Genomic DNA, 25,429 nt, shown 5'->3' on the forward strand with positions numbered 1-25,429 from the left:
ATCGATTCATTTTTAATGATTCTTTTTACCGAATCGATTCATCATCACCAGATCAATACATCAGTGTATTATTACATTACGCTTATCATTATTACATTTCATCATCGTGTAAAGGTCGGACTAGCAGCCTAAACGTTATTCTTAGATATTGTTTGTTGTGTTTGAGAAAATTAGTCATATAACCGATGGATAATTATGTTATTATTTATTATATAATTATATAATAATTAGTTTAATACGCTAATGAATCGGTCCTAAAAACGATTCTTATCTAGGAAGCAGTGTTGCCAGATTTAATCTAAATCATCTGTCATTAATCCATTCATTAATTTATTCATTTCCTACCCTTTCTTCTAACGTGTACATGGTTGCAGGAGGTCTGGAGCCATGTCTGGTGTCATTCCATAGTACACACGCTCTTTCGTCTTTTGTCTTTTCACTTTGGGAGGAAAACCGGAGAACCCAGAAGAAACTTACCAAGCATGAGGAGATCATAAAAACTCCTTGTAAACAGACCTGAAGTGGGAATCGAACCCTCAACCCTGGAGATGTAATTCTACCATATCTCTCCTAACCACTACTCATCCGTGCCGCTGCGCTATATCATAATTTTTAGTAATGAATTAATTACCTTGCTTAGTCCAAAAACATGCAGATTACTCTAAATGACATTTGTGTGTGGGTGTGCTTGTGCCCGGTGATGGATTAGCGTTCAGAGTGTACCTTCTCTAGTGTCCCAAGTCCCCTTGGATAGCCTGCTGGCCTCCTGTGACCCTGGGCATCCTGGATGGCGTGTCAACCCATCACAGGGAACGAGCACTCACACACTTTGGAAAAGGCTGTCTTTGGACTCTTACACATTTTTAAACTGTGATGGAAACCTGAGTTCCTTGAGGAAATCCGCAAAACCTAAAGAAAAAGGGTGAACTCTACGCACACTGACCAGATATGAAGTTTATCCTCTCACCCTGGAGGTTTGAGGAGACAATGTTAACTGGTGAGCCAGAAAAATTGTAGAATGTTAAATGTACAAAATAAATCTCATATATTGAAGCAAACTTTGGTTTAATTTTATATATATATTTGTGGGCCAGGAGAGCCGGTGGATGCCTTAAGTGGGTCAGAAGACTAGAAGATGACCCTGGAACACCCTGTAAGATGCCCTTTATTTTCTGATTGACTGCAAGGAGCATTAGACATGTTTGGATTATCAAGACTTTGTATAGCATTTTTTTTTTTAAATCCATGTCTTTAAAGAGGACAATTATTAAAAAAAAAAAAAAAAACATTTCTCAACCAGGTGAATTCCAATTCACGCAAATACTTTCACTTAGCACTCAACAGTTTAATTTCACATCCCCTGGATGTGAAATCCTAAAAAGTCACATCATTTTTATCCAATATTTAACCCAGATGTAGTTTTAAACTTTTACATTTATTTGACCAAATAAAATAGTGTCATTTTTAATGTTAACGCTTGCATTTATATCATCAAAACCTCACCCTGATTGGATAGAAGTCAGTCATGTGTTCAAAGCTGTACTCTAAAAATATTATTTGGTCATATGACCTGATATTGGTTTCATGTGGGTTCTGAAACTGTCATGCTTTTAAGGAAGATGTTCACAAAGTTATACAGCAAACAGGTGCAGCAAAGCATCGTTGAAAATAGCAACAGTTGGGTGTGTTACATTTGTCATTCTCTCTCTCTCTCTCTCTCTGTGCCCTTATTAAGATGATGGCTGTGTCATTTCATTTGAATAGTGACATCATCTTATAGTCAGGCCATTTTTGTTAGATCCCATACACAGTGAAACAGGGTCTTAACAACCACTATTAGCAATTTATTCAGCTTGCTTCCAGGCTAGTACAGATCATATTCATTAACCTGTGTTTATTAAAAAAATAATAATAATTTAACAATATACCAATAGCCACCATATCTGCTGACTGGGGGGCATCATTTAATGTGGCACATCATTTAATGTGCCCTGAAATGAAACAAGCAAAGACACAGAGCAATAGCATTTTGGACAGTTTATTCCATTGCTTCCTCCACCATCTCAAAGCCCTCTTCAGGCTGAGCACATTGTCTCTAAAGCATGATTTTACAAACGCAGTCAGATTTTACACCATGTTTTGCAAAGTTTTTTTTTCTTCTTACTCAGAAGACATAATACTGAAGACACTCTTTCATACATACAGTATCAGTATATACTTTTAAAGAACATTGCATAAATAGTAAGTAAGTTACATTAAAAAAGTGACTATGTGACATTTCATACAAAAGACCAAGAAACACTGTTTCCATAATCAGTTTTATGTGAAAGTGTGAGTGTCTATAGGTAAGGATGTTTCTCTTCTTGTTTTTTTCCCCTATACAATCATATTTGGCTAATATTTCCTTCTTTATTCCTATTTTAAATCGTGATATTTCTCATGCAACAAAAACTCTCCTGTCTCTCTTGGTCTTTACTGTAATCTTAACATCATGCAGGAATGTACAGGTAAATTCTTATTAAAGCTTTCATGTTTCCATATTTCTGCTTTATATAGAGGAAATAAAAGTCTGCTTTGTGGTGAAGGTTTTGATCTCACTTCCAGGTGGCTGTAACTGGACGCGTGCTGCCAGATTTTGTGCTCTTTGTCCCAAGCGACTGACCTGAGCGACTCCGGAGGTCACGATCCGTATTCTCATTCTGAGCCTGTTCCTCATCATAACTGAGGGACAGAGAAGAATAAACACAGATGTGAACAGCATGCGGCATAGCTACAACTTTCACATAAGCTATTTTATACATAGACGACTGATAATTTTTTTGCGGGGGGCCCTGTTACAGTGTAGAATTTTGCTGCTATTGATTTAGTCTGGTTATTGTCTTAGAGGGAAGGGTAGCTGGAAATGAATACAAAATATAGTTAATTCATGATGAAGGTATTCATCACGGGATTTCATACACACACGCGCACATACACACACAGGCCAGCATGTGGGCAACTTAGAATAGCCACTCCACCCATTGGCATGTTTTTGCAAGGTGGGAGGAAACCGGAGAACCCAGAGCAAACCCGCACAATGACAGGCAGAGCATGCAAAATATGCAGTAATTTGAGCTCAGGCAACTACACTATATATACAAAGTATGCAGGCACCCACGCATGCACACACACACACACACACACACACACACAAACCATCTGATATGTAAACTTTCTCATCCACCTATTTGATTCATATCTACCGATCTACACACGTTTGTGCCTGAATAATAAATTATGTGCTTTACATTAACAATGAATAAGACATTATTAAAAAACATATTATCATGCTACATTGTATTCTTTCTGTTATCTATATAATTTCACTGATGGTTGTTAGTCACTGACTATACCATATGCTGGGCATCCTTATGCTGGGGAAGCAAGTACTCACAGGACTTGGTAATTGCCAAGAGCCTCTTTAGGTGGGCTGCGGTTCCATCGGCAGTCTGGGATCTCACCATTCGGAGCAATGATGTTGAGTGTGTCATTGATGAGATTGTATTTCAGAATGCGGTCATTCGCAGTGCTGGAGGTGAGTGAAGGGGAGGCATTTACCTGATACACACACATACATATACACACACAGTCCTGTATGAGTGGTGATAGGCAGGGTTCGTGAGCATACTGACTCCAGTGACTTTTCTCATGTCCTCCCATGAACCAGAATGATATCTACAGGAAATGTATTACATTATCAATGTGCTGCAGTGGAGGGTGTAGTCTACATGCTTGAAGACATACACATTGTGCACACACCCTACTGCATTGTTATGCTCTTATACACCAAAGCAAACTATTAGTGTCTAAGGGAAGAACACCAGGATTCGATCACAACGGATTTAATTACAGATAGACCGAAACAAATACATGTTACATATGCAAACTTGTAACTTAAGCTTTATTAAGTCTTCAGTTAAGGTCTCCCACTGAAATGCTGATTAACATGCGGTCAACATACTGTAAATACATAAAATGCTCAATTATGACATCCTCAGTAATTACTCACTCACTCATCGTCTCAGGGGCCTGGAGCATATTTCAGAAAACTCAGGGTATGAGGCGGAGTACACCCTGGACAGGGTAGCAATCCATTACAGGGCAAACACATTTACACACTAATTCACACTATGGGCAATTTTGTGGATGGCAATTAGCCTAATCTGCATGTATTTGGACCGAGGAAATCGGAGTACCCGGAGGAAACCCACCAAACACAGGGAGAACATGCAAACTCCATGCACACAGAGACGGGAATCAAACCTGGACCCTTGGAGGTGCAAGGCAGCAGGAGTAACCACTAAGCCACTGTACCACCTCCTCAGTAATTATTTATATGTAATTTGTGTGAATAAGATACATTTAATTCCTTGTGATAATAGTTATATTATTACTGTCAATGTGTACATGTACAAATCTCTGTGCTGTATCTGAGCAAGAACTGCTTTTAAATGTATGTGGAGTAAAACATTTGCATGTTGAATCTGTGATAATGCCCCTGCATGCAGCTGGCTGAAAATGAACTCTGGGTAAGTGAGTTTCCTGCTTTACAATTGGGCATCACACATGCAATGTATAAGCAAGCTTGCTTGCTCATTGCATTGGAAATTAATTGAATTAATTTAAAAACACTAAATGAAAAAAATTAATTTAAAGACACTACATTATACAAAAAACAAACTTAAAATAGTCAGGTTGTATTGACAAATTTTGGCAAAACGTTAGTAATAATCATGGTGATCATATTAATAAATGAGTTATCAAACAGCATTTATGTATTATTTCATGTTAGGGAGAACAAATGTGATGTGACATCTCAAGAGTCCTGGCACATGTTTAAACAATTTAAATGACTCTTCGGATGAGTGAGTGTATTTTAGGAAAACATTACGTCACTCTAAGTTACAATACCGTGGATACGACACTCACCTCAATAAGCCACGGCTTCAGCTTGTCATCAATAATGATGTCATACCCGTAGCACTCAAAGCAGTGTTTGTCGTTGATCATTACAGGCTGTGAGAGAGAGAGAGAGAGAGAGAGAGAACAAAGAAAGCATTAAGTAAAATGTGCTTTGTGGTTAGAAATTCCATTAACATTACAAATAAATGCTGTACTTGGGCAAACATGATGCTTCTTTTTTTCCAGTCATCACTAAGTACAAATTCAACAAAACAAATGTTTCATTAACAAATGTATTATTCAGGTGGAATTTTTCCTGTAGTTTAAATGCAGGAGAAATCATGCAAGTAACTAAAAGATTACTATTATAACAGGTTTGTGGTTGCTATGTTAAGAAATAAGAAGGTTGGTTTACTTTTCCTTAGGTCTATTCAATTTCCTGTGTGATATTCTAACAAAAAGCAGTGTACTGTATATTATGGTCTGAATCAGAATTTTGACCCTGTTATCAAGTGCTCATGCTGCCTGGATAAACATTACAACATATAACACTGACCTAGAAAATGAGTATTATACAATGATCAGTCGTAAGATTATCAATTATATATCACTATACTGGTCACAGAATCATGGGCAAGCCCTCGCAAAACTCACCCATACCTGTGGGAACCAAAGGCCAGCCTGCCTTTTACCAGCCTCTTATTCTCTCTCTCTCTCTCTCTCTCTCTCACTCTAATACGATATCACAGAAAAGCCAATGCAGCACAAATCGTTGAGGCCATGAGAGAAAGGCAACAGAACACCCTGTGCACTACGGCCCTCCGCACAGGGCCCAGATGGTACTCCCCAAGAACTACTGCGCACTGGTCAAACAAGTCCGATCCATGGAACCTCCACCCCGCAACCCACAACACCGCTAAGAATCTGCTGCCAACGTCCTATAGTACCAGACACCACAATGGACCCCTAGTGGTCTTGTGAAATCTTGCCCCAAGGGGCCAGAGCCACCCCAGTGGCACAAGCGGACCCTACAACATACTGGCTTTGATGTTTTACACTGAGATGTTAGTGCTAACTGGTGTATGCAAACATTAACTCTGCACAACTATGGAGAATGCACTTATATTATTGCACCACTGCACAAAAAAAAACTAGATTTGAATTTGTATCTCCCCCTTGTGTCAGCTACAGTACCATTCAGAAATTCTCTATAAATGAAGAGAAAAACAGAGCAATATTACTAACACGATCAGTGTGCATGTGGGCAGCGATGGTTTCTGCTGTTTCAGCAGACAACGGACTTAAATTTAAAGTATGGATTATCAAGGTGCAGCGCGTCGACTTTAATGTGAAAACGTTTACAATTACCTTGTGCAAGCACCGAAACCTCTAATTATGGGACGGAAAATCCTTCCCGCATAATCAAACCTGAAACTGCAGCTGGCTGATGAAATCAGCTCAAATTAGGGCTATAAGGTGCGGCCTGAAATGAAGCACTGACTATGTCTCTGTTCGAAAATTTAATTAATGTACTGTACAGTACTTGATGCTATTTTATTCATAATATATCACAATGGTAGCTACTTCAAGTAATGCTTTTGTAATGGTGAACAAAACAGATGATTACTAATTAAGTCTGTTAATGCGTGTGTTTTTTTTACTTACAGCCACAGCTTTGAGAGACTGTACCACAATCCAGTGGATCTGGTCAAAAAGGTGGTTAGTGACTTCCTTTCCTCTGGTGCTCTCTAGATACAGACGCAGGTTATTGACTGTCCATTTACCTCCGTGAACAGGGTTATAATCATCCTGCATAACACACAAAGGTCCAACTGTTGTTGCTTGTAATGCATTTCTGTGAGACATAACACATGATGGAGCATGCAGGAAGAGGAACATAATGAAAACCGGGGTGGTGGGATGAGATCGGTCGTAAAGCGAAGTTTACTATTTTACAACAACAGCACAGTCTGAACAGTCTTATTCCTCTTACACCACAGTGATTTGATTAATTGTTTTATTAATTAGACATCCCTTGTTTATACATTTATAGTTACATGTAATATTTTGGAATGCTCCTTGAAACAATTAGCTCCTATTATCATGGTCGTTATAGCAGATATAAACAGTTGGCCTTTCACCAGCCTCTCATTTTCTCATTTTCTCTCTCTCTCTCTCTTGAAAGTAATAAGACACCAATATGCACTGAAAAACCACAAAGACTTTCCTGTGTCAGAAACTTCGATTCGGTTAAAAAGCGCCGTCCAGCTCAAAGAAAACTTCTCCACATTAACAATTAACTTTTTTTTTTTGTCGATTGACTTTCTGCTAATATGAAATTTCTATCATACAGGTCTCTGTGCATGTTCTTTCTATAGACATAATGAAATCTTAAATGTCTTGTGTGCATTTATATAAACCCTAAACCTTGCACACTGCACTATTGTTAGAACCTTGTTGCTATAGAAACCTTCTCACCAATCAAAAGTGAGCTGTGTTCACCAATACAGTGGTTTATAAAAATCTAAGTTGAGATATCAAGTCATAATGAAATCTACAATAAGACATGGATATACCTGTAATACCTTAGATTATAATAAGCTAAATCATTTTGCAGCACCATGCTTGTTTAACTGACTGATTGCTATTCTCTTTCCCCTCTAAAGGATTCCCAGACACAAAACACCCTTTCTTCTTGACATGATACTCACCCCATGCTTCTGGATCGCCACATTTGTCAGATGCACAAACATGTTGTCCAGTTCACTAGTACTGGGGGTGTACTTAACAGTGCAAAACCGACAGAAGCCAAGTTTATACCTGAATAAGCAAGATACAGTATCATCATAAATGAATATGTCTACAGTTTTTGCCGTAAATCACTGGTTACAGATACAGTATTTAGGGCTCCTGGTCTATACTTACATGTAACACTTCAGAGGGCGGTACGTCGTGACCAAAACATACAGACGCAAATCAAACTTCTTTCCACCAATCAACAATGGATTATCGATATACAGTGAGATCACATACGCCTCCTTTCCACTGTTAGCTGCCATGAACCTGCAGACATAAAATAGGACAATCTCACTCATGAATGAGGACAACCATGATTATTTCAGGTCACTCATAAGTTTCTATGCAGCAGTGAACAAGATTCTGATTCACATAACCAAATCGTTTGTTTGCTAACCAGACATAAAATCAGTTAGCAAACAAATTATCAAATTATCACTTTAGATCATCCATGTTAACACACGAGAGTAATTTTATTGCCTGCATAAACCAACGGGAAATTTCAGCATCACCCAATGTTATATATTTATATGTATATACAGTATACATACATGGCACTGTTCCTTATACTGTATATATATTGTCTATATATATATATATATATATATATATATATATATATATATATATATATATATATGATACAATTGATGTCTGGTTGTTAGATAGATACACAGTTAACTATAGGAAAAATATTATAGTTTACTACAGCAATTACTATACTATACTGGCGTTTACTATATTGGAGGCAGAGGTAGAATGTTGGAGCACTGATCAGAGGGTTACAGGTTCAAACACAAGACCTTGAGCAAGGCCTTTATCCTTGGACTGCTCAGATGAATACCCAGTCACTGGAGATGCAGGGCATCCTCAGGAAGGGCAGCTGGCGCTAAAAAAAAGCCTGTGCCAATAATTTGTGGATTTAATGATCCGATATGGTGACCTTGAGAAAGAGGAAACTCTTAAAAAAAAAAACTGTAGTGTCTGTAGTAAAATTTAGCATTTACAACAGTAATTAACAACAGGATATAGTAAAAATTTTATCTTGTATACTATTTTGACTTTAGTTTACAATAATAACTTTACTAGAAGTAAGGTTCAAAACCACTACAGTGGAACCTTGGATTAAGAGCATAATTTGTTTCAAAACATTTGTAAATCAAAGTTTTCGCCATAAGAAACACACACACACACACACACACACACACACACACACACACACACACATTAACAGAAAGACTGTTTTATCGGAAAAATTAGCCAGGAACTTTGCTAACGGAATCACTGCTGTAAAGTGAAAAAAATAACCTAATTAACCTGCACTTTACCTTTAAAAAGAATCGCGACAGAGCATGGTATGTGTGTGTGTTTGTGTGTGAAGGGGAAAGGAGGGGTGTGTGTGTGAAGGGGCATGGTGTCCAATGACGCACGGGCACACAAACACAAACTGCAGGCACACACACAAACAGAAAAAATAGATCCGTAAACCCTCTAATGAGACTTTCTTTTGCTTTACACGCGCACACACACGTGTGTTATAATAAACAGTACACGCGCGCTGTACACACATGCATACAGACACACAAAAAAAAAGGGTTTTTTTACGCACACACACACACACACACACGTGGTCACAGTGTTAAAGTAAACAGTAACAGTAAATCTGTTGAAAACAATCCTCTAATTCTATGCCTAGGCGGATTAATGTTCTTAAAGCTGCTAAATGAAATTTTTAATAATACAATAATAGATAAACCTTACACACAAAAAAGAGAAATAAACACATTTTCTTGTGCATACATTTATCATAAAACAATGGATGTCTCTTTCCTTCTTGCATTTTTGTATAGACAGACGGCCATGTGACCTCGCCCAGTGTATCTTACGTGGAAGTGCGGCTATCCCGTGACCATTTCTTGATCTGTGAGAGTTTGTTAATGAGGAAGATGCCTTTGCCCTGAGCCTTCCCACAAGGCTTCATAATCCATGTGCTGGACGGACTCTTACGAAATTCTTCCACAAAAAGATTGTAGTCCGCTGGGAGCATGAACGTCACTGGCACAAAATCTGTCCACAGCAAACAAAAACAAATAAGATAAAGGCGGAGTAACCAGTTTAGCAAAAAAGAGGGTATGGGTAGACAGGCTATAGTAAGCATACCCAGGTAAAGATATTTCCCATTTTCATCTTTCTCAGCGAGAGGGCTGCTCTCCCTCTCCAACTCCTTCCTGTACCGTTTAATGTTCTTGATCATTAGATCCTTTCTTGTCAGCTCATAATGGTTTGGAAAGTGGTTAACCATCTGTTCATCAGACAGGCGGTAACCCGTATCCACGCTAAACACATTGCGGATAGTCTGGATGCTCATCCTGTAGAAATGCATTCAACAACAAGCAAGGTGAGCTTCAAAGGAGCAAGCAAAAATCAATTAGCTTAAAGGGAACATCCACCGTGAACAACTTGAAAGTCAACAATTTATAATCCATGTCATTTTTTATTTCACTTAAAATTTATTTTATGATTAAATTCTGAGTTAACATCTGATTTGTTGATAGTATTTTAATTTTCATTTTAATCCCTCCAACAATATGCATATCATCTCATAGATCATGGGCTTTACAGCCAATGTTTGCTGACTTTGCTATGTAGAATTTTTCATTATTATGTCATTAAGCATAAGCTTATTATTCCATCCATCTATCTAGGAACCTCTGCAGTCCAACTGTATTTATTCCCATTTTTATAACAGTGGTAGGACCTCCAGTCAACATTCACACACAATGAGCAATTTGGGAATGCCAATTAGCCTAATCTACATGTCAAGGCCACACCACTAAGCCACCGTGCCACCCAAACTTTTCAATACCCCGTATGCTGTTTTATAGCATTCCTCTAATTAAGAGCACTTGAAATGTCCCTGTGGCATCGTTGCACACATGCTAACCACCAATTTAGTCCCAGAATAATAAATTAATTAATTAATCTTCTATACAGCTTATCCTGTGTACAGGGTTGCACGTGTCCAGAGGATAACATTCATCACAGAACACACAAACACACACACTACAGGCTTTTTGCGAATGTTTTATGTCTTTGGACTGTCAGGGGAAACCGGAGAATATGATGAAAACCAACCAAGCACAGGGAGAACATGCAAACTTCAAGCACACAGGCTCAAGGCGGGTATCGAACACCCGACCCTAGAAGTGCGAGGCCACGGTGCTAATCACTGAAATCGTTTAGAATCATTCAACATATCACAAACATTTCAAGATGTGTAAGGGTGGACATTTCCTTTAAATGTATAGACGCTTATATTGCTATAAACAACGGCTGTCTTGCCAGTAAAAGTTCCAGTCATCGGTGTCTGTCACTTGTATCCATCCTCTCTTCTCAAAGTTGTTGACGAGCACGGATTTTTCTATGTCGGTCACCCACTTCACCTTACCAGCCATCACGCCTCCTGTAGGGATGGACAGGACCTGATCCTCATTGCAGGGGAGGATGAGATAGCCTGCCTCCACCCATCAAACACTGTTCCTGGAGATCATAAAGAACTTCCAGTAAGTATAACACGCACACACACACACACACACACACTTCCTTCAGCCACTTATTCAGGACACTTACCGCTCAAGGCCAAAGGAGCATCCCTGCAGCATCAGCACCAGGATGTACTGAGCTTCTTCAAACCAGTTGGATTAAAAATGTCGCTGTTTTAAACCGTTTCTTAAGTGATATTTCATAGTCCGCTTATTTTGTCTTTTCAACGCATTATTCTTTAGGTGGACAGTGAAATAACAACACAACACAAGTGTTTCCTGGGAGGAGGAAGTCCATGGCAACGAACCTGGTGTACAAGTATTCTCAAAAATCCCGCCCACCAATCTTGTGATTGGCTGCCTTCAGGGCTTCCTATATTATGATTGGCTAGTCAAGTGTTCACTCACCACGCAGGAAACAGGAAAGGGGAAGAGTGCAGTTGGGTTTCCAGCACAATATATCAAAATAAAAGTCCCCTGCTCATCTCTTTCCATTTATAAAATAAGCTTAAAGGTTCTGTTTCAGCAAAAGCTCATAAAATCCTTCCACATGCAGGGAATATAAAGTTGCATTTTTTGACAGACAGATGCTATTTTTAAATAATATATACATGAGATGGAATGTAAAATGCGCCCCTATAAAATAGCTTTCAATATGAATTAAAATTCAGCAGGTGAAATTAAATTCCATGGCTTCAAATTCAATTTTACAATAATTATATGTCGAAAATTCTGCCAATATTTCAGCCAAAACCTGAATAAGATTTTTGTTGTAATTAAAATGTACCCCAGAATAAATTATTTTTAAAAATAAATCTGAAACCGTGCACCACTGAATGCAAATAAAGCACAAAAAATACTTTATTTCCAGTAACTGCTTTATTCCAAAGCCACCGGGCTCTTTTAAATGATAAACTGTCTCTGTATAGGCCGCCTATTCATTTCAAGGCCATGATGCCATTTGCACCAACACTCTTCCAGCTGAAACTTTCAGGTTACACGGTGGCTTAGTGGTTAACACCTCCAGGGTTTGAGTTTGATTCCTGCCTCACGTCTGTGTGCATGGAGTTTGCATGTTCTCCCAGTGCCTGGTGGTTTTGCCCCAAGTACTCTGTTTGCCTCCCACATTCCAAAAACATGCAGATTAGGGTGTTCCCAAATTGCTCATAATGTGTGAATGAGCCTGTGAGAGTGTGTGTATGTGTGTGTGTGCCCTGTGATGGATTGGCACCCCATCCAGGGTGTACCCCCGCCTCCTGCCCTAAGCCTTCTGCGATAGGTTACAGGCCACAGGATAAGGTGGTATAGATGATAAGTGAGTGAGTGATACTTCAGCCAACAAGACAAAGCAACTCCTCACAGTTCCAGGGTTCAATTGCTGGCCTCCAGCAATTGAAGTCTGAGATGTTTTGTTGATTCCCTCTGTGTACATGTGGGTTTCCTACAAGTATTCTGATTAAATAAAACATACATGTTAATGAATTGATTACTCTACAATGCCCATAGACATATATATGTCTATGGGCATATATATATATATATATATATATATATATTCAGCCTTGTGCTTCGTAGGATAGTCTCTACTCCACCATGCTCCAGGACTGGCTAAAACTAGTAAGGAAGGGGAAAATAAGAATAAACAAATGAGTTATTCTATAATTCTGTCTAAAATTACACCCTGTTTCCCATGTATAGTGAAATATTTGCCTTCCCCTGACGCACTCTAGCAGGTACAAAATACCCACAAGTTAATTTGGTATTCAAATGTAGGAGTGTTGAATTTCTGACAGATGAAAGCATTTATCATGTGACCATTACTCCAGTGCCATCCCTGCAGTCACACACAATTTTAGGCAATAAAACTGCTTAAATAATATGTCATTAGGGATATTGCAATATATGCTTATAATACACCAATAATGCTTCCTTACATTTGTAGCATTTATAATATTATATAATTATACACACGCATTCTGTCTTATATTATGACATCAGCAGTTTTCCATAATTTCTCCATGTTTTTGAAAAACTTCTACAGCTATTTATCTTTCCATAAATGCCAAATCAATGCCAAAATTCCTCAAAGCAAAAATAGTATAACCCGGACAAAAATGTATTAAATTTGCATGTATATCATGAAATGTACAATCACAATAAACTGCAGTCGCAAAAAAAAATAATTCCATTCGGATCAAATTGCAATGCAGAAAAATTCAAACATTTTTATTTCAACAAGTTTTTCAATTGCACTATTCTACTTCCATATTTACAGCTATTATAGAAAACAGATTAAAATTCCAATGACATTTACAGTATTTGTAAATATAATAGATTTTATGGTTGGACTCATAGTTTCGTCATTTATACAGTAATTAAGATGCAAATGTACTATAAAAGCTACAGAGCCAGAATAGAGCAAATATAGGTTTTATTTATCATTTCAAACAACATGGAAATCATCAATATATTTATTGTACAGTTCAGGAAGTGTGTAGAGTCAACCGTAATTGTAACAGGATTAATCTTTTGTGTTGCATGATTCAAGCATTTTATACATATATACACAGTATATGCTATTAATACTTTATTTCAAGTTTTACATATCAATACCATATACTGTATGCAGCTTTACAATATACAGTACTCCTTATAGTAGATTTAAACCAGCTCATATTTTTGCAAAACAAATGTGAGCCGTTTTGCTATAAATTTAGCGGGAGAGGCAAGATGCACGTCCTGCCCCAACCGTGGAAAATAAACTCATGGACTACACCTCAGACTTCAAAATTCAATTTCGAGTGAGACATAAATTACAGTATATGAGGCAGCCATCTGAGATGCATAGTATATGACTATAAGATATGTCTTTAAAGATCTTGGAAGAATGAATGTGATGCTTAATGAAAGCTATTTCTTTTGTAAGAGACATTGACTTCTCTGATGCACCGTTAAAGAATGTGCCTGATTAAAAGCTTTTCCACAGTCACACTTGAATGGCCTTTCCTGCGTATGCACGAGCATGTGCCTTTTTAAGTGTGTATTGCTAACAAAGGCTCTTTTACAAATGCTGCATGTGTAAGGCCGCTCTCCTGTGTGTATTCTCATGTGGACACTCCGGTAACATGTCTGTGTGAAGGTCTTAGGGCAGAATGGACAGCGAAAGGGCCGCTCTCCCGTATGATAGCGCATGTGTTTCGCAACCTCGCCCTTGGTCAGGAACGTCTTGCCGCATTTAGGGCAGTTGTACGGCCTCTCTCCAGTGTGGGTCCGGTGGTGTCTGTGCAGCGCAGACGCTTGGAAGAACATCTTCCCGCAGAACTCGCAGGGAACGCTCGCTCCGCTTGTGTGCTTCAGCAAATGGCTATGGAGAGCGTAACGCGTTTTACAGCGATACTTGCACTGGGGGCAAGTGTATGGTCTTTCCGTTCTGTGGGACACAGAGTGCCGTTGGAGACTGTTGTTGCTGCTGAAGCACTTCCCACATTCCTCACAGAGGAAAGGCTTGTCCCCGGAGTGGATTTTCATATGGACGTTGAGTGCGCTGCGTTGTTTGAAGCTCTTTGAGCAATGAGAACAATGGTAAGGTCGTACCTCGCTATGCGTCTTCATGTGTTTGACTATAACCTTGAGGTCCGAGTGCGTTTTATCACATTTAGAACACTGGTAAGGTCCTTTGAAAGCATGGACGCTGAGGTAGTGCTCCCTTAGCAAGTCAAGCCGCTCAAGAGTCTTGGAACATAAAGTGCACGGAAGCTTGCTCTCCTTCTCATGCGCCAACTTGTGCCTCGCTAGTTCACTCTGATTCAGGCAGTACTTCCCGCAGCGGGAACATTGCAGCGGGTCCTCACCCCAGTGTATGTGTACATGCTCCTGGATATCAAGCAGGGACTTGAACAAGGCATCACATTTCATACACTTAAAGAATCGCTCACTTCTGGCACACATTTTCTTGTGCTTTGCTATTGTGCAAGTGTCTTTACAGTTCTTCTCACATTGACTGCAGATGAGAGGTGTATCAGTTTTTGTGGATTCAGCAGCATTCTCCTGTTGTTGTTCTTCATCCAAACATATGTCTTCTTGAAGTGTACGATCTGAAGCGACACTTGTGAATGCTTCAGATGTGTTAGACAGGAGTCTCTTGGAAGGACACTGTGTTGAATCTGTGCACTGAATTTTCAATTCACAAATATCCTCGTGTTTTTTGAGATTGTACAAGTACTTGAAGCCTTCGCTGCACTGAGAGCACTTATGAGGATGGTTAGCTGAGGGGGATCTCAAATGCCGTCTTGTGTGCGAGTTGACGGGGATTAAGCTTGAATCTGCTACATTACTCACAGCAAGCTTATCTATGGACATCATGGAGCTAGGCTGATTTTCAAACTCTGCTTTCTCACTGGAATTGAGATCCTGACACACAGTTCCTAAATCGTCCCCCTTGATTTCTACACTTCCGTCCTCCGTGCCTTCGCCATCCCTCTGGTACACCACCACGTAATCTTGATGCACACACACTCGCTGCTGATGTCTCCTCAAGTCAAAAGTGTACCTAAAAGTCTTATTGCAATTCTGACACACAAATGGACGGTCCACTGTATGAGACACCTGATGTCTTCGCATGTCAGAGCTTCGAGTGAACGTCTTGCCACAAGTGGGGCACGTTTTACAGACTGGCACTCCTCTGTAGAACCGAACTTTACCGGTAGGGCTATTCTGGTTTTCTGATTTATGAGGTGCGCTCAAGACCTTCCGAGGGTTCTTTGCTTCTTCAGGTGCAGAATGCAGATTGTATTCTTTTGGATGATGAACAATGAGGTGGTTCTGCAGCTGGATCTCCTCAGCATCCTGGAAGGAGCAAAAAGAGCAGGCATATTCTCCAGATGACGCTTTCATTTCTGCATCTAGGAAACATGCAAAGATTGGAAAAATTAACATTGCATTTTGTAGATCATAAATGGTTTATTTTTAACTAATATATCATCACTAATGTTTGTCACAAATCTACTAAGCAGAGAGATACTATAAAGAGATAAAAATGTAAGTTGTTCTGCATAAGGGTGTCTGCCAAATGTTAAAATATAAATGTATAAATAAGAAATGCAACCTTCTTGTTGAAATGTAAATGTATAAATAAGAAATACAACCTCTGTACCAAAAAGGAAGCCAAGACTGGTAGAGTCTTACTGGTAGAGTTACTCTTCCTCTATACAAAAGTACTACTTATTAAAGTCTCCGTCATGCAAGACAAAAATCCTGAATCCTCTTAAAAAAATCCCTTTTGTCACAGTTAATGTTCTCCCACTATGTGGTTTGTCTTCAATGCTATATTAAACTTCTTTATCCATCTGGGCACATTGCTAATCAATAGTGTCATCTGTAACGCGGTAGGAGACCATCAACAGCCACAAAGTGGAATTTTAAAGAGGATTCAAGAGCTAGTTCAATTATGGTGCAAATGCATCCCCTGTGAGACCATGTTGAGTTTTTGTACAGTGGAACAGTTACTCTACCAATCACCCATGACAGTTAATTAAAATGTTATACCCACTTTTGCATTATTTTTGGTATGGCCCTTGTACATTTCACTACAAAGTAATTGTTTTAGTGTCTGGTCCAAAATTAACTAGAGATATTCTAAACATAATGCAAAAAGTTCATCTCCTGCACAGTTTTTTAATGAAAAGCAAAAATATATGTTTATATGATACATAACAGATTTTGTTTTTTTTATTAAAAAGATGTTAACACAGTCTCTCTTGGAAATGGAAAAAATGCACAAATTCTAATCAGTACTTAGTAACATCTCCTCTGGCAGATATCACAGCTTGAAAATGCCTTCATAGCCAGCTGAAAGGCTTTTAATTCCTGTACTTGGGATTTTCTCCCATTCTTCCCTGCAAAAGGCTTTTAGTTCTGTAAAATTCTTTGGTCGTCTTGCATGCACAGCATTTTTAAGATCTACCCAAAAATTTTGAATGATGTTTAAATTAGGGGAATGTGATGGCCATTCCAAAACCTTCAGCTTGCATCTTTTGAGGTTTTCCATAGTGGATTTCGAGGTATGTTTAGGATCATTGTCCTGTTGTAGAAGCCATCCTCTTTTCAGCTTCAGCTTTTTTACAGATGGTGTGATGTTTGCTTCCAAAATTTGCTGGTATTTAGTGTAATCCATTCTTCCCTCCACCTGTGCAATGTTTCCTGTGCCACTGGCTGCAACACAACCCCAAAGCACCCCCATGCTTAATAGTCTCACAGTTAATAGGCAAAGTGTTCTTTTCATGAAATGCTGCTCCTTTTTCTCTCCAAACATGCCTTTGCTGATTGTGGCCAAAAATATTATTTTACCTTCATCAGTCCACAGGACTTGTTTCCAAAACGAATCAGGCTTTTGTAGATGTTCTGTTGTATACTTCTGACGTTGGATTTTCTGATGGTAAGGTTTTCTTCTGCTAGCTCCTCCATGAAGGGCTTGCACCACCACTCCTGAGTCTGCTAAATCTTTCTGCAGGTTTCTTGCAGTCAAATGGGGGTTTTGATTTGTCTTTCTGACCAGCATACAAGCAGTTCTCTCCGAGAGTTTTCTTAGTCTTTCAGATCTCATCTTGACCTCCACAGGTTCCCTGAACTGCTATCTCTTACTTACATTTCTAACAACGCTATCTTTTTGTAGCCTTCTCCTGCATTGTGGGCATCAATAACCTTCATTTTCAGAGTCTTACACAGCTGCTTAGAGGAACCCATGGTTGTTGAGTGTCCGCAAGTGGGTGTACAAGGTTTGAAGAGTCAAAGTATTTGTAAAGCTTGAAATTGGCATTTACTAATGACAGCTGTTGTCATGCATCAGATCTAACAAGCTGATTAAGGTCTGAAAACGTACCTTTAAAAAGAATCTGAGACTCTGAAACTCTTAGGATGCCCAAACTTTTGCACAGTGCCACAATAATGTTTCTATTTATTATTTTTGTTCAATTCATGGCATAAAAAGTAACTATGCATCAATGTTTGCTGAAAATATTGTGCATTTTTTCCATTTCCAAAAGGGACTGTGTTAACTTCTTTTTAATAAATTTTTTTTTACCAAAATCTGTCATTTATTAAGGGGTGTCTAAACTTTTGCAGAGGACATAAGTATATGGTTGTAAAAGCTGCTCTGAGGAAGTTATTAATTTTTAAGCTCTCAGTTTCACTTTTAATAGGGATTATATTACAAACCGACAGCATAAGCGGAAATTTCATGGGAAAAAGAAGTTGCAACATAGCGTTCATTCTTATCATTGTTTTTTTCATAGCTGTATATAGAGAGGCTAACTGATAGAATGTACATGTTATATAAACCACCATTAAAAGTTGCTGTCAAAGCTTAACCCCATGGCATGGCATAGTTATGAAATAATAGTTATCGGAAATGATCATGATGAGTGATGAAATATTTCTTACGTGTCTTTTTAGTCTTTGGGACAATGCTGGAGATGCCAAGTCCTGTAGGGCTACACAAAATAAGAAATTAATGCAGTCTTTTTATTAGGCGCTACATAATACAGTAATAATAATAATAGTAATAATAGCAGTAGAAGTATAAAGGCATACTTGTTAACTGATGCACATGGAACCATAAGCTTTTTCTTTTCCTGGTTCCTCCTGCACGATGTTGTATTTTGAGGATCCTTCTTTGGCCGGCCTAGTTTTATTGCTCTAGGGTTACAAGTCCTATAAAATTGTGTACCAGAAAGATCAAGCCTGTCTAGTTTAACAAATGGCTGTTTAATCGTGTGTAGGCCAGCCGACTCTGTTTCTTCCTTTTGCTTCTTTGCCGTTCTCTGCTCTTTTTGACGAACTAGTGATTTCTCCTCTTGTGTGTCCACAACACTGGATTTTAGAGGCTCTTGCTTTTCAGATCTTTCTACATCTAAATCGGTGTCCATCGTGTGCAGAGAGTCCAAAGATTCGATTTCTCTATACACATCATCAGTGGATTTTTTTGCGTCTACTGGATCACATTCTTTGCTCTCCTGTGCATCAAATTGTGTAGCAGTGTTTTCCGGAGATATGCTCATGTCCAGGTTGTTTTCAATGTATTGGGTGATAACCATTGATTCTACCTGGACCTCTTGGCAATATGATGGGACACAGTCAAGCACTGACTCAGACTGGGTGCCCAGGGTTGGTTGTTCGCCCAGAGGAATTTGCACCAATCGAGAGTTGCTGAGACAGGACAGTATGCAATCATCAGGAACATTGGAGGATAACTGTGTGGCTTCTGAAAGGAGGAAGTAAATATATACTTTAAATGTGCAATAAAAACTTAATAAAATCCCCCCCCCTCTCTATTCACAGTGTATCGAGTCTTGCTGAAACGAGGAGAAAAGCTCAATTTTGAGACACATAAGAAAAAAAAAATAATAATAATAATAAAAGGATTAAAGATAACCTTTTATTTTTATTTCACGTTCTCTTTGTAAATTAAGCGCATTTCTCATGCGTTGAGGTTGTGAGAGAGACTGAACACATTCCTCTATGATGGTAGGCGCAGTACTGAGCATATGAGCAGCCTGTGAACAAAAGAAACAACAACAAAAAAAAGAACGGATAATCAATGTCAAACAAGTTTAATCAGCTTTTTAATCAAATTGGCTTTGCTCAGCCTTGTGGGCTGTACACAATTCACCTGGCATTCACACTGCTACTCTCACCTTATCATTAATGTCTCAATTCAAATTCCAAGGGGTCAGGATACACACTTGAACAAGGATCAGTCTGTTACTGCCTATTTATTTATTATCTAACTTGAAATCATACCCCAAGAAAACATAGCACATCCCATTCCTAAGCTATGACTAGTTGGCCATAAATACAATCAGTATAGTTTAGGAATTCATGTCTTTGTATCTTAGGTACCCTGTGTTTTCTAGTACAAACTTTCATATTGTTTTTTTTCTTTTTATCTTTATTTGAGGACTTTATTATTGAGTCAGTATAGAAACAGTTCTGATTTCCAAATATAAGTTTTCCAACACAAAATTTTGCCAGAAAAGAAAGCAGCATATTAAATAAGTAACCACTTTGCATGCTAAACATGTGGGTGTTTCTGCAGAATGCTCAGTAACTAATTTCCTTATTACACTACACAAATTGATCCTGACGCTTAAGGATCCTTAAATTGTTCTCACAACAAATACTGACATTGTTTCAATAATTACTGTTTAATTACTGGAGCAGATCAGTTAAGGGCCTTGCTCAAGGTATCATCAGTGGTGACTTGCCGGTGCTGGGGCTTAAACCCCGAATCTTCCGATCAGTAACCTTATCTGATTGACGGGCGAATTAAACCATTGCCCCCTTGGTTTAGTTTGGACTGAACCCAACTGAATCACATGAACATGTTGTTAATAATAATAATAAGAAGAAGAAGAAGAAGAAGAATATAATAATAAAAATAAGAACTGTAATGGGATGTGATTTTGACAACTGTAATAAAATAACAAAAACAAAAAAAAAACACAAACCGTGCTTTGGAAACACTGGTCCAACCTAAAGTGCCTAAGTATTAAGCATGTATGCTTGGCAGGAAAAACTATGATTCTGAATCCTTATCTGAAAACCTGGCTCTTTTTACTAAATAATTTCCTGCAGATGTGATTTAATTTTGTCTAAATGCTTTATTATCATTGACCAGGACACACTTTGCTCAGACAAAACTACTCATGTACATCTCTAACCCACATAAGCGCTCCATATAAGAGAAGTATAGATTTTCTCTCCCTTGTTCCATCAAAAAAGAATGAAGACACAAATAGAAACCATTTGATACTACAGTACTATGATACTGTCTTCATACCTCCTCTATGGTAGGCTGTGGGATTGCATTTTCTAGTCTAGACAGGAACAGCCACATCAGCTTCTGTAATGCTGTATTGAACTTCACTCCATACTGCAAGGGATATACATTCTTCAAAAGAAAATGGATTATAAAAGATGCATTTTCATATTCCATTCTAATACTGTATTGTAAATGAATCTTGAACAAATATTACGAATACCGAAATAATGTATGTCTGACCTTAAAAAAGAAAGTTCTTTCAGCCGGGTCCTTCATTAAAATTTGCACTAGAGCCACAAAGTTCGCTCCAGATTCTTCCACATGCGCATCATCTGACTGTAACAAAAGAAGTAAAAAAACAAAAAATTAAAAAAACAAACATCCTCAATCCTGGACTCAAAAACTTAGACAGTGCTTAAGTGGTAGCTAGATCCATCATAAGACAGAGGAAGCAGACTTTAGACACTAATGATACTTTGTATATGTCTAACATGGTGTAAAGTCTTATAGCTACAGTTTTACCTTAAAAACGTGTGATTTCACATTAAACTAGAAAAATATAAGGTGTAACATGGAGCCTGAATAAATGCCTGACCTCCAGTTCCTTGTGAAGTGCAACAAGGGTCTCGATCCGCTGTAAATGGGCCTGAACTGTATCAGCCAGAGTCTCCGTGTTACATAACTCCAGAATAAGCTGAAAAGGGAGCAAGGGTTTCAAATAATTTTTTAATTTCACATCATAGTGTTGATTAATTGGCTTTAGATCTAGCAGCAGCACCGCTTGCACAAACCACAGGAGTATATTAAAAGTTGATAATAAAGTGATTGTTTTTTCTTCTTCTTTTGGAGGTCTTCAGGGCAAGTGCTTTGTATAAGTCAGGAATAAAACTGTAACTTCAATCTTTTCAACGTGAGAACAATCTACATGGTGTAAACACGTGTACATCAATGAACTCATATCAATGTTTACATTTCAAATCAAATTATATTCCAGTAGAAGGTTTTATATCAGACTATCAAAAATGCACAGGACCTCTCCAACCAGCAATTACCATTACTATTATTATTATTATCCTATAAATAAGTTTGTCAGCCCTTGGGTGCCGCCTACTGGCCAGGAGTGTCAAGCAGATACCTGCCTTGCCTGTTGACAAGCAGCACCTCTGCATGTCAAACCCTAAGGTGGATTGGGTATAACAGCAGGAGGCCAGATTGACTTGCATTTGTGTCAGCCATGAACACAAATCTATAAAAGGAACTATCATTAAGGAAGAGTTCACCAAAACTGGAAACTTGGACAATTATACTGTGTTTTTTCCCCCAATCTTCATCTGTATAATCAGTTTCAGGGCAGGGGTTGCTCAGTGATTAAGCTGTTGGACTGCTGATCATAAGGTTGCCGACGCTGCCGGGCTGCCACTGTTTCATACTTCCTTAAGTAAGATTCTTCAGCACTAAGAGTTTAGATACAATCGGGCGTCGAGCTCTGTCAAGTCTTTATCCCGAGTGAAGGGCAATCTTAATGCTTCAGCATAACAAGACATCTTGGACAATACTAAGCTTTCAACTTTGTGGCAACGATGGAAAAGACCCTTTTCCATTCCAACATGACCGTGCCCCAGTGCACAAAGGACTAAAGACATGGTTTGGTAAGATGTTGTGGAAAAACTTGACTGGCCCTGACCACACCTTTGGGATGAACTAAAACAGAGATTGCGAGCCAGGGCTTCTTGTTCAATATCGGCGCCTGACTTCCTAAATGCTCTACAGCATGAACGGGCACAAATTTCCACAGAAACTCTACAAAATCTTGTGAACAGCCTTCCAAGAAGAGTGGAAGCTGTTATAGCTGCAAAAGGTGGACCAACTCCATATTGAAGTACATGTATTTGGATACAATATCATTTGCCTAGGTTTGTCAAAATACTTTTGTCCATAAAGTGTATGTCCCGGTGGGGTGTATCCGTCGCCCGATGTGCCGGGTGGCACGGAACGTAGACGGACCATTTCACCTTCGATCACAATCGATTTCTGTGAGCTGTCCTCTCAGACCAAATGAATGGATGAACAAACATTAGGATACAGAAAAAGATACATTCAGCATTACTTAAGTAGCACGCAGTATTGATTTGCTCACCCTTGCTCTGAGACCCATGGTGAGCTGAGTCTTCTGTCTGTAGCTCAGCAGATCAGGGACGGTGTCTGTGATGAGAGAGACAAACTCCTCCAGCATGCCGTAGTGTGTTACTGCTTCCTGCTGGACCAGGTGCCACATGGCTGCAGAGAGCAGCCGGACAGGAGACAGCAGACAGCGCAGGAACAACACACTCCCTAAACACAGCACAAAGTAGAGACAGGGGACAATTCTCAACACTCACTGCCATGGGGATTAGCTCATGATGATGATGATAAACTCTGTAAATATAACACAACTTGTTTACCTTCTTCTGAAGCCTGCATTTTTAATCCTGTGTGTTAATTTAACCCCATTCCAGTTGCTGAAAATTTCTCACAAAGCAGTGAGGAATGACAGTACACTATTCTCCAATGTTTTCCTTAGTGTTTATGACATGCGCATCCGTTTTCTATGCTGGTGTGGGTTTTAGACTGTACTCAGCGTGCGGCTCCCCCTGCAGGTGTGGAGCAAAACGACAGTTTGCAGAACTGGAATTGTTACAGGGTCTTTCCAGAAGTCTCTATCTCCATCACACTTTAAAAAAAAATTCTTTAAAACGAAAAAAAACCCAACAAAAAACTAAATATAAAGTGTGTATATATATATATATATATATATATATATATTTTTTTTTTAACCCAAAAGTCTGTATTCTATATATATATATATATATATATATATATATATATATAAAATTTCCTCTCTTCCTCAAATAGCCTATGAAAATACCTTTGACAAAGAAATAACATTTTAATCGTTTCCATTTTTTCAACTTGCAGGAACAAGTTATCATGTGTGAACGACTTATTTGATATAAGACATCGGCCTATTGGTTAGCACTGTGGCTTCACACTTCGAGGGTCCGGGTTTAATTCCTGCCTCGGGTCTGTGTGCAAGTTGCATGTTCTCTCAGTGCTTGGTGGGTTTTCTCTGGGTGTTCCTCCCATAGTCCAAAAACATGCAGGTTAGACTGACTGACATTCACAAATTGCCCATGGTGTGTGTGTGCATGTGCTCTGTGCTGGACTGGCACTCAATCCAGGGTGTACCCTGCCTCATGTCATAAGTCTGCCCTAAAGACTTAGGCCCCCCAATGAACCAGTATACAGGATAAAGCGCTATAGACGGCGAGTGAGTGAGTTTAAAGACCAGCTAAGCCTTTCTATGAAAACCTTTGCTCTCTCTTCCTTCCTCTTCTCTTTCTACACATCAGACTTCAAGCCCAACACAAACAATGTCACTTCCAAAAGTTATCTGATTATATAGCCATTGTTGGATAAGTATCAAACACACAAACATGAATATAGGAAGATCACCAAGGACTTTGTCAACTCATGTGAACGTAACCACATGCACTTAAACATTAATAAAACAAAATGCTAATAAACTTTTGGAGGAAGCCCTCCTCCACAACGCCGGTAAACATCCAGAGTCTGGATATTGAGATGGTTAACAAATGTAAACACCGGTGTGTTTACCCAAACAATAAATACATATTCCAACAACGTTATTAACATGATTAGAAATTTCTGTAAAATATTTTTCTGTGTGTAGGCATTTTGTTCTATTCTGTATTTTACGTTACAGTATTTTTGCTTGTATGTATGTTATTCCTACCTTCATTTTTCTACCTCTGTTTGTGAGCTGGTGTATCAGGTGAATTCCCCCCCGGTGGGATGAATAAAGTTTATCTTATCTTAAGACCATGAGTACATTGACACTGCTAATTTCCGAAGGGTGTTTGGAACATAAAGGCTTTCAAAGCTTTATTTGAAAAGTTAATTCACTGTGAGGTTAGAAGGTGAGTCATGTAAGAACAAAATAAATAACTTGTCCCCACAAGATAACTTTTTTTTTGTCTTGCAAGCGCAACACTTTTGAGGACTTTAGGGGCTCCAAATGATCAGGAAGCTGTTGCAAGGATGCAATTGACCCGGCAAGTACATCACACAGCTCACAATGTTGCCTATGAATCTTAAGTTGAAAAGGGCATGAGAGAGCAGAGACATTGCAATTGAAGTTTAAACCAAATTTCCTACTTGATTCAAAAAATCTAAAACTTCAATAGACAATACCAATGTTTGGTGGTAATGTTTGGTTTATTTATTTTTTTTCCAACAGGTCGTTGTAATCACAGCTGTGCTGATGCGGATGTTC

The 25,429-nt window shown here is 38.7% G+C and overlaps 2 protein-coding genes across 4 annotated transcripts; both read right to left on the reverse strand.

Annotated features, from left to right (window-relative positions):
- Nucleotides 1-2,025: 2,025 nt before the first annotated feature.
- ttll1 (tubulin tyrosine ligase-like family, member 1) lies at nucleotides 2,026-11,590 on the reverse strand. Of its 3 annotated transcripts, none has more exons than XM_053508231.1 (10): nucleotides 11,368-11,590; nucleotides 11,080-11,277; nucleotides 9,898-10,106; nucleotides 9,624-9,804; nucleotides 7,867-8,004; nucleotides 7,653-7,761; nucleotides 6,607-6,750; nucleotides 4,969-5,055; nucleotides 3,434-3,597; nucleotides 2,026-2,721 (listed from the first exon to the last, which is right to left on the reverse strand). In XM_053508231.1, exons 2-10 carry the CDS (start codon nucleotides 11,190-11,192, stop codon nucleotides 2,595-2,597), a joined length of 1,272 nt encoding a protein of 423 aa, XP_053364206.1. In that variant the 5' UTR covers nucleotides 11,193-11,277; nucleotides 11,368-11,590; the 3' UTR covers nucleotides 2,026-2,594. The 3 variants fall into 3 exon arrangements, with proteins under 3 accessions (XP_053364206.1, XP_053364204.1, XP_053364205.1); XM_053508229.1 differs by having other exon boundaries at nucleotides 3,434-3,714; XM_053508230.1 differs by having other exon boundaries at nucleotides 9,624-10,106.
- Nucleotides 11,591-13,693: 2,103 nt separating this feature from the next.
- Nucleotides 13,694-24,913, reverse strand: LOC128533887 (zinc finger protein 585A-like). Its single transcript, XM_053508114.1, has 10 exons — nucleotides 24,890-24,913; nucleotides 23,538-23,726; nucleotides 23,234-23,427; nucleotides 21,692-21,790; nucleotides 21,337-21,432; nucleotides 21,115-21,225; nucleotides 19,708-19,828; nucleotides 18,867-19,536; nucleotides 18,717-18,766; nucleotides 13,694-16,180 (listed from the first exon to the last, which is right to left on the reverse strand). The coding sequence occupies exons 2-10, from the start codon at nucleotides 23,554-23,556 to the stop codon at nucleotides 14,190-14,192; spliced, it is 3,351 nt and encodes a 1,116-aa protein (XP_053364089.1). The 5' UTR covers nucleotides 23,557-23,726; nucleotides 24,890-24,913; the 3' UTR covers nucleotides 13,694-14,189.
- Between the last annotated feature and the right edge of the window lie 516 nt (nucleotides 24,914-25,429).

This window comes from Clarias gariepinus, chromosome 12, assembly GCF_024256425.1.
Source record: "Clarias gariepinus isolate MV-2021 ecotype Netherlands chromosome 12, CGAR_prim_01v2, whole genome shotgun sequence".
Classification (NCBI taxonomy): domain Eukaryota; kingdom Metazoa; phylum Chordata; class Actinopteri; order Siluriformes; family Clariidae; genus Clarias; species Clarias gariepinus.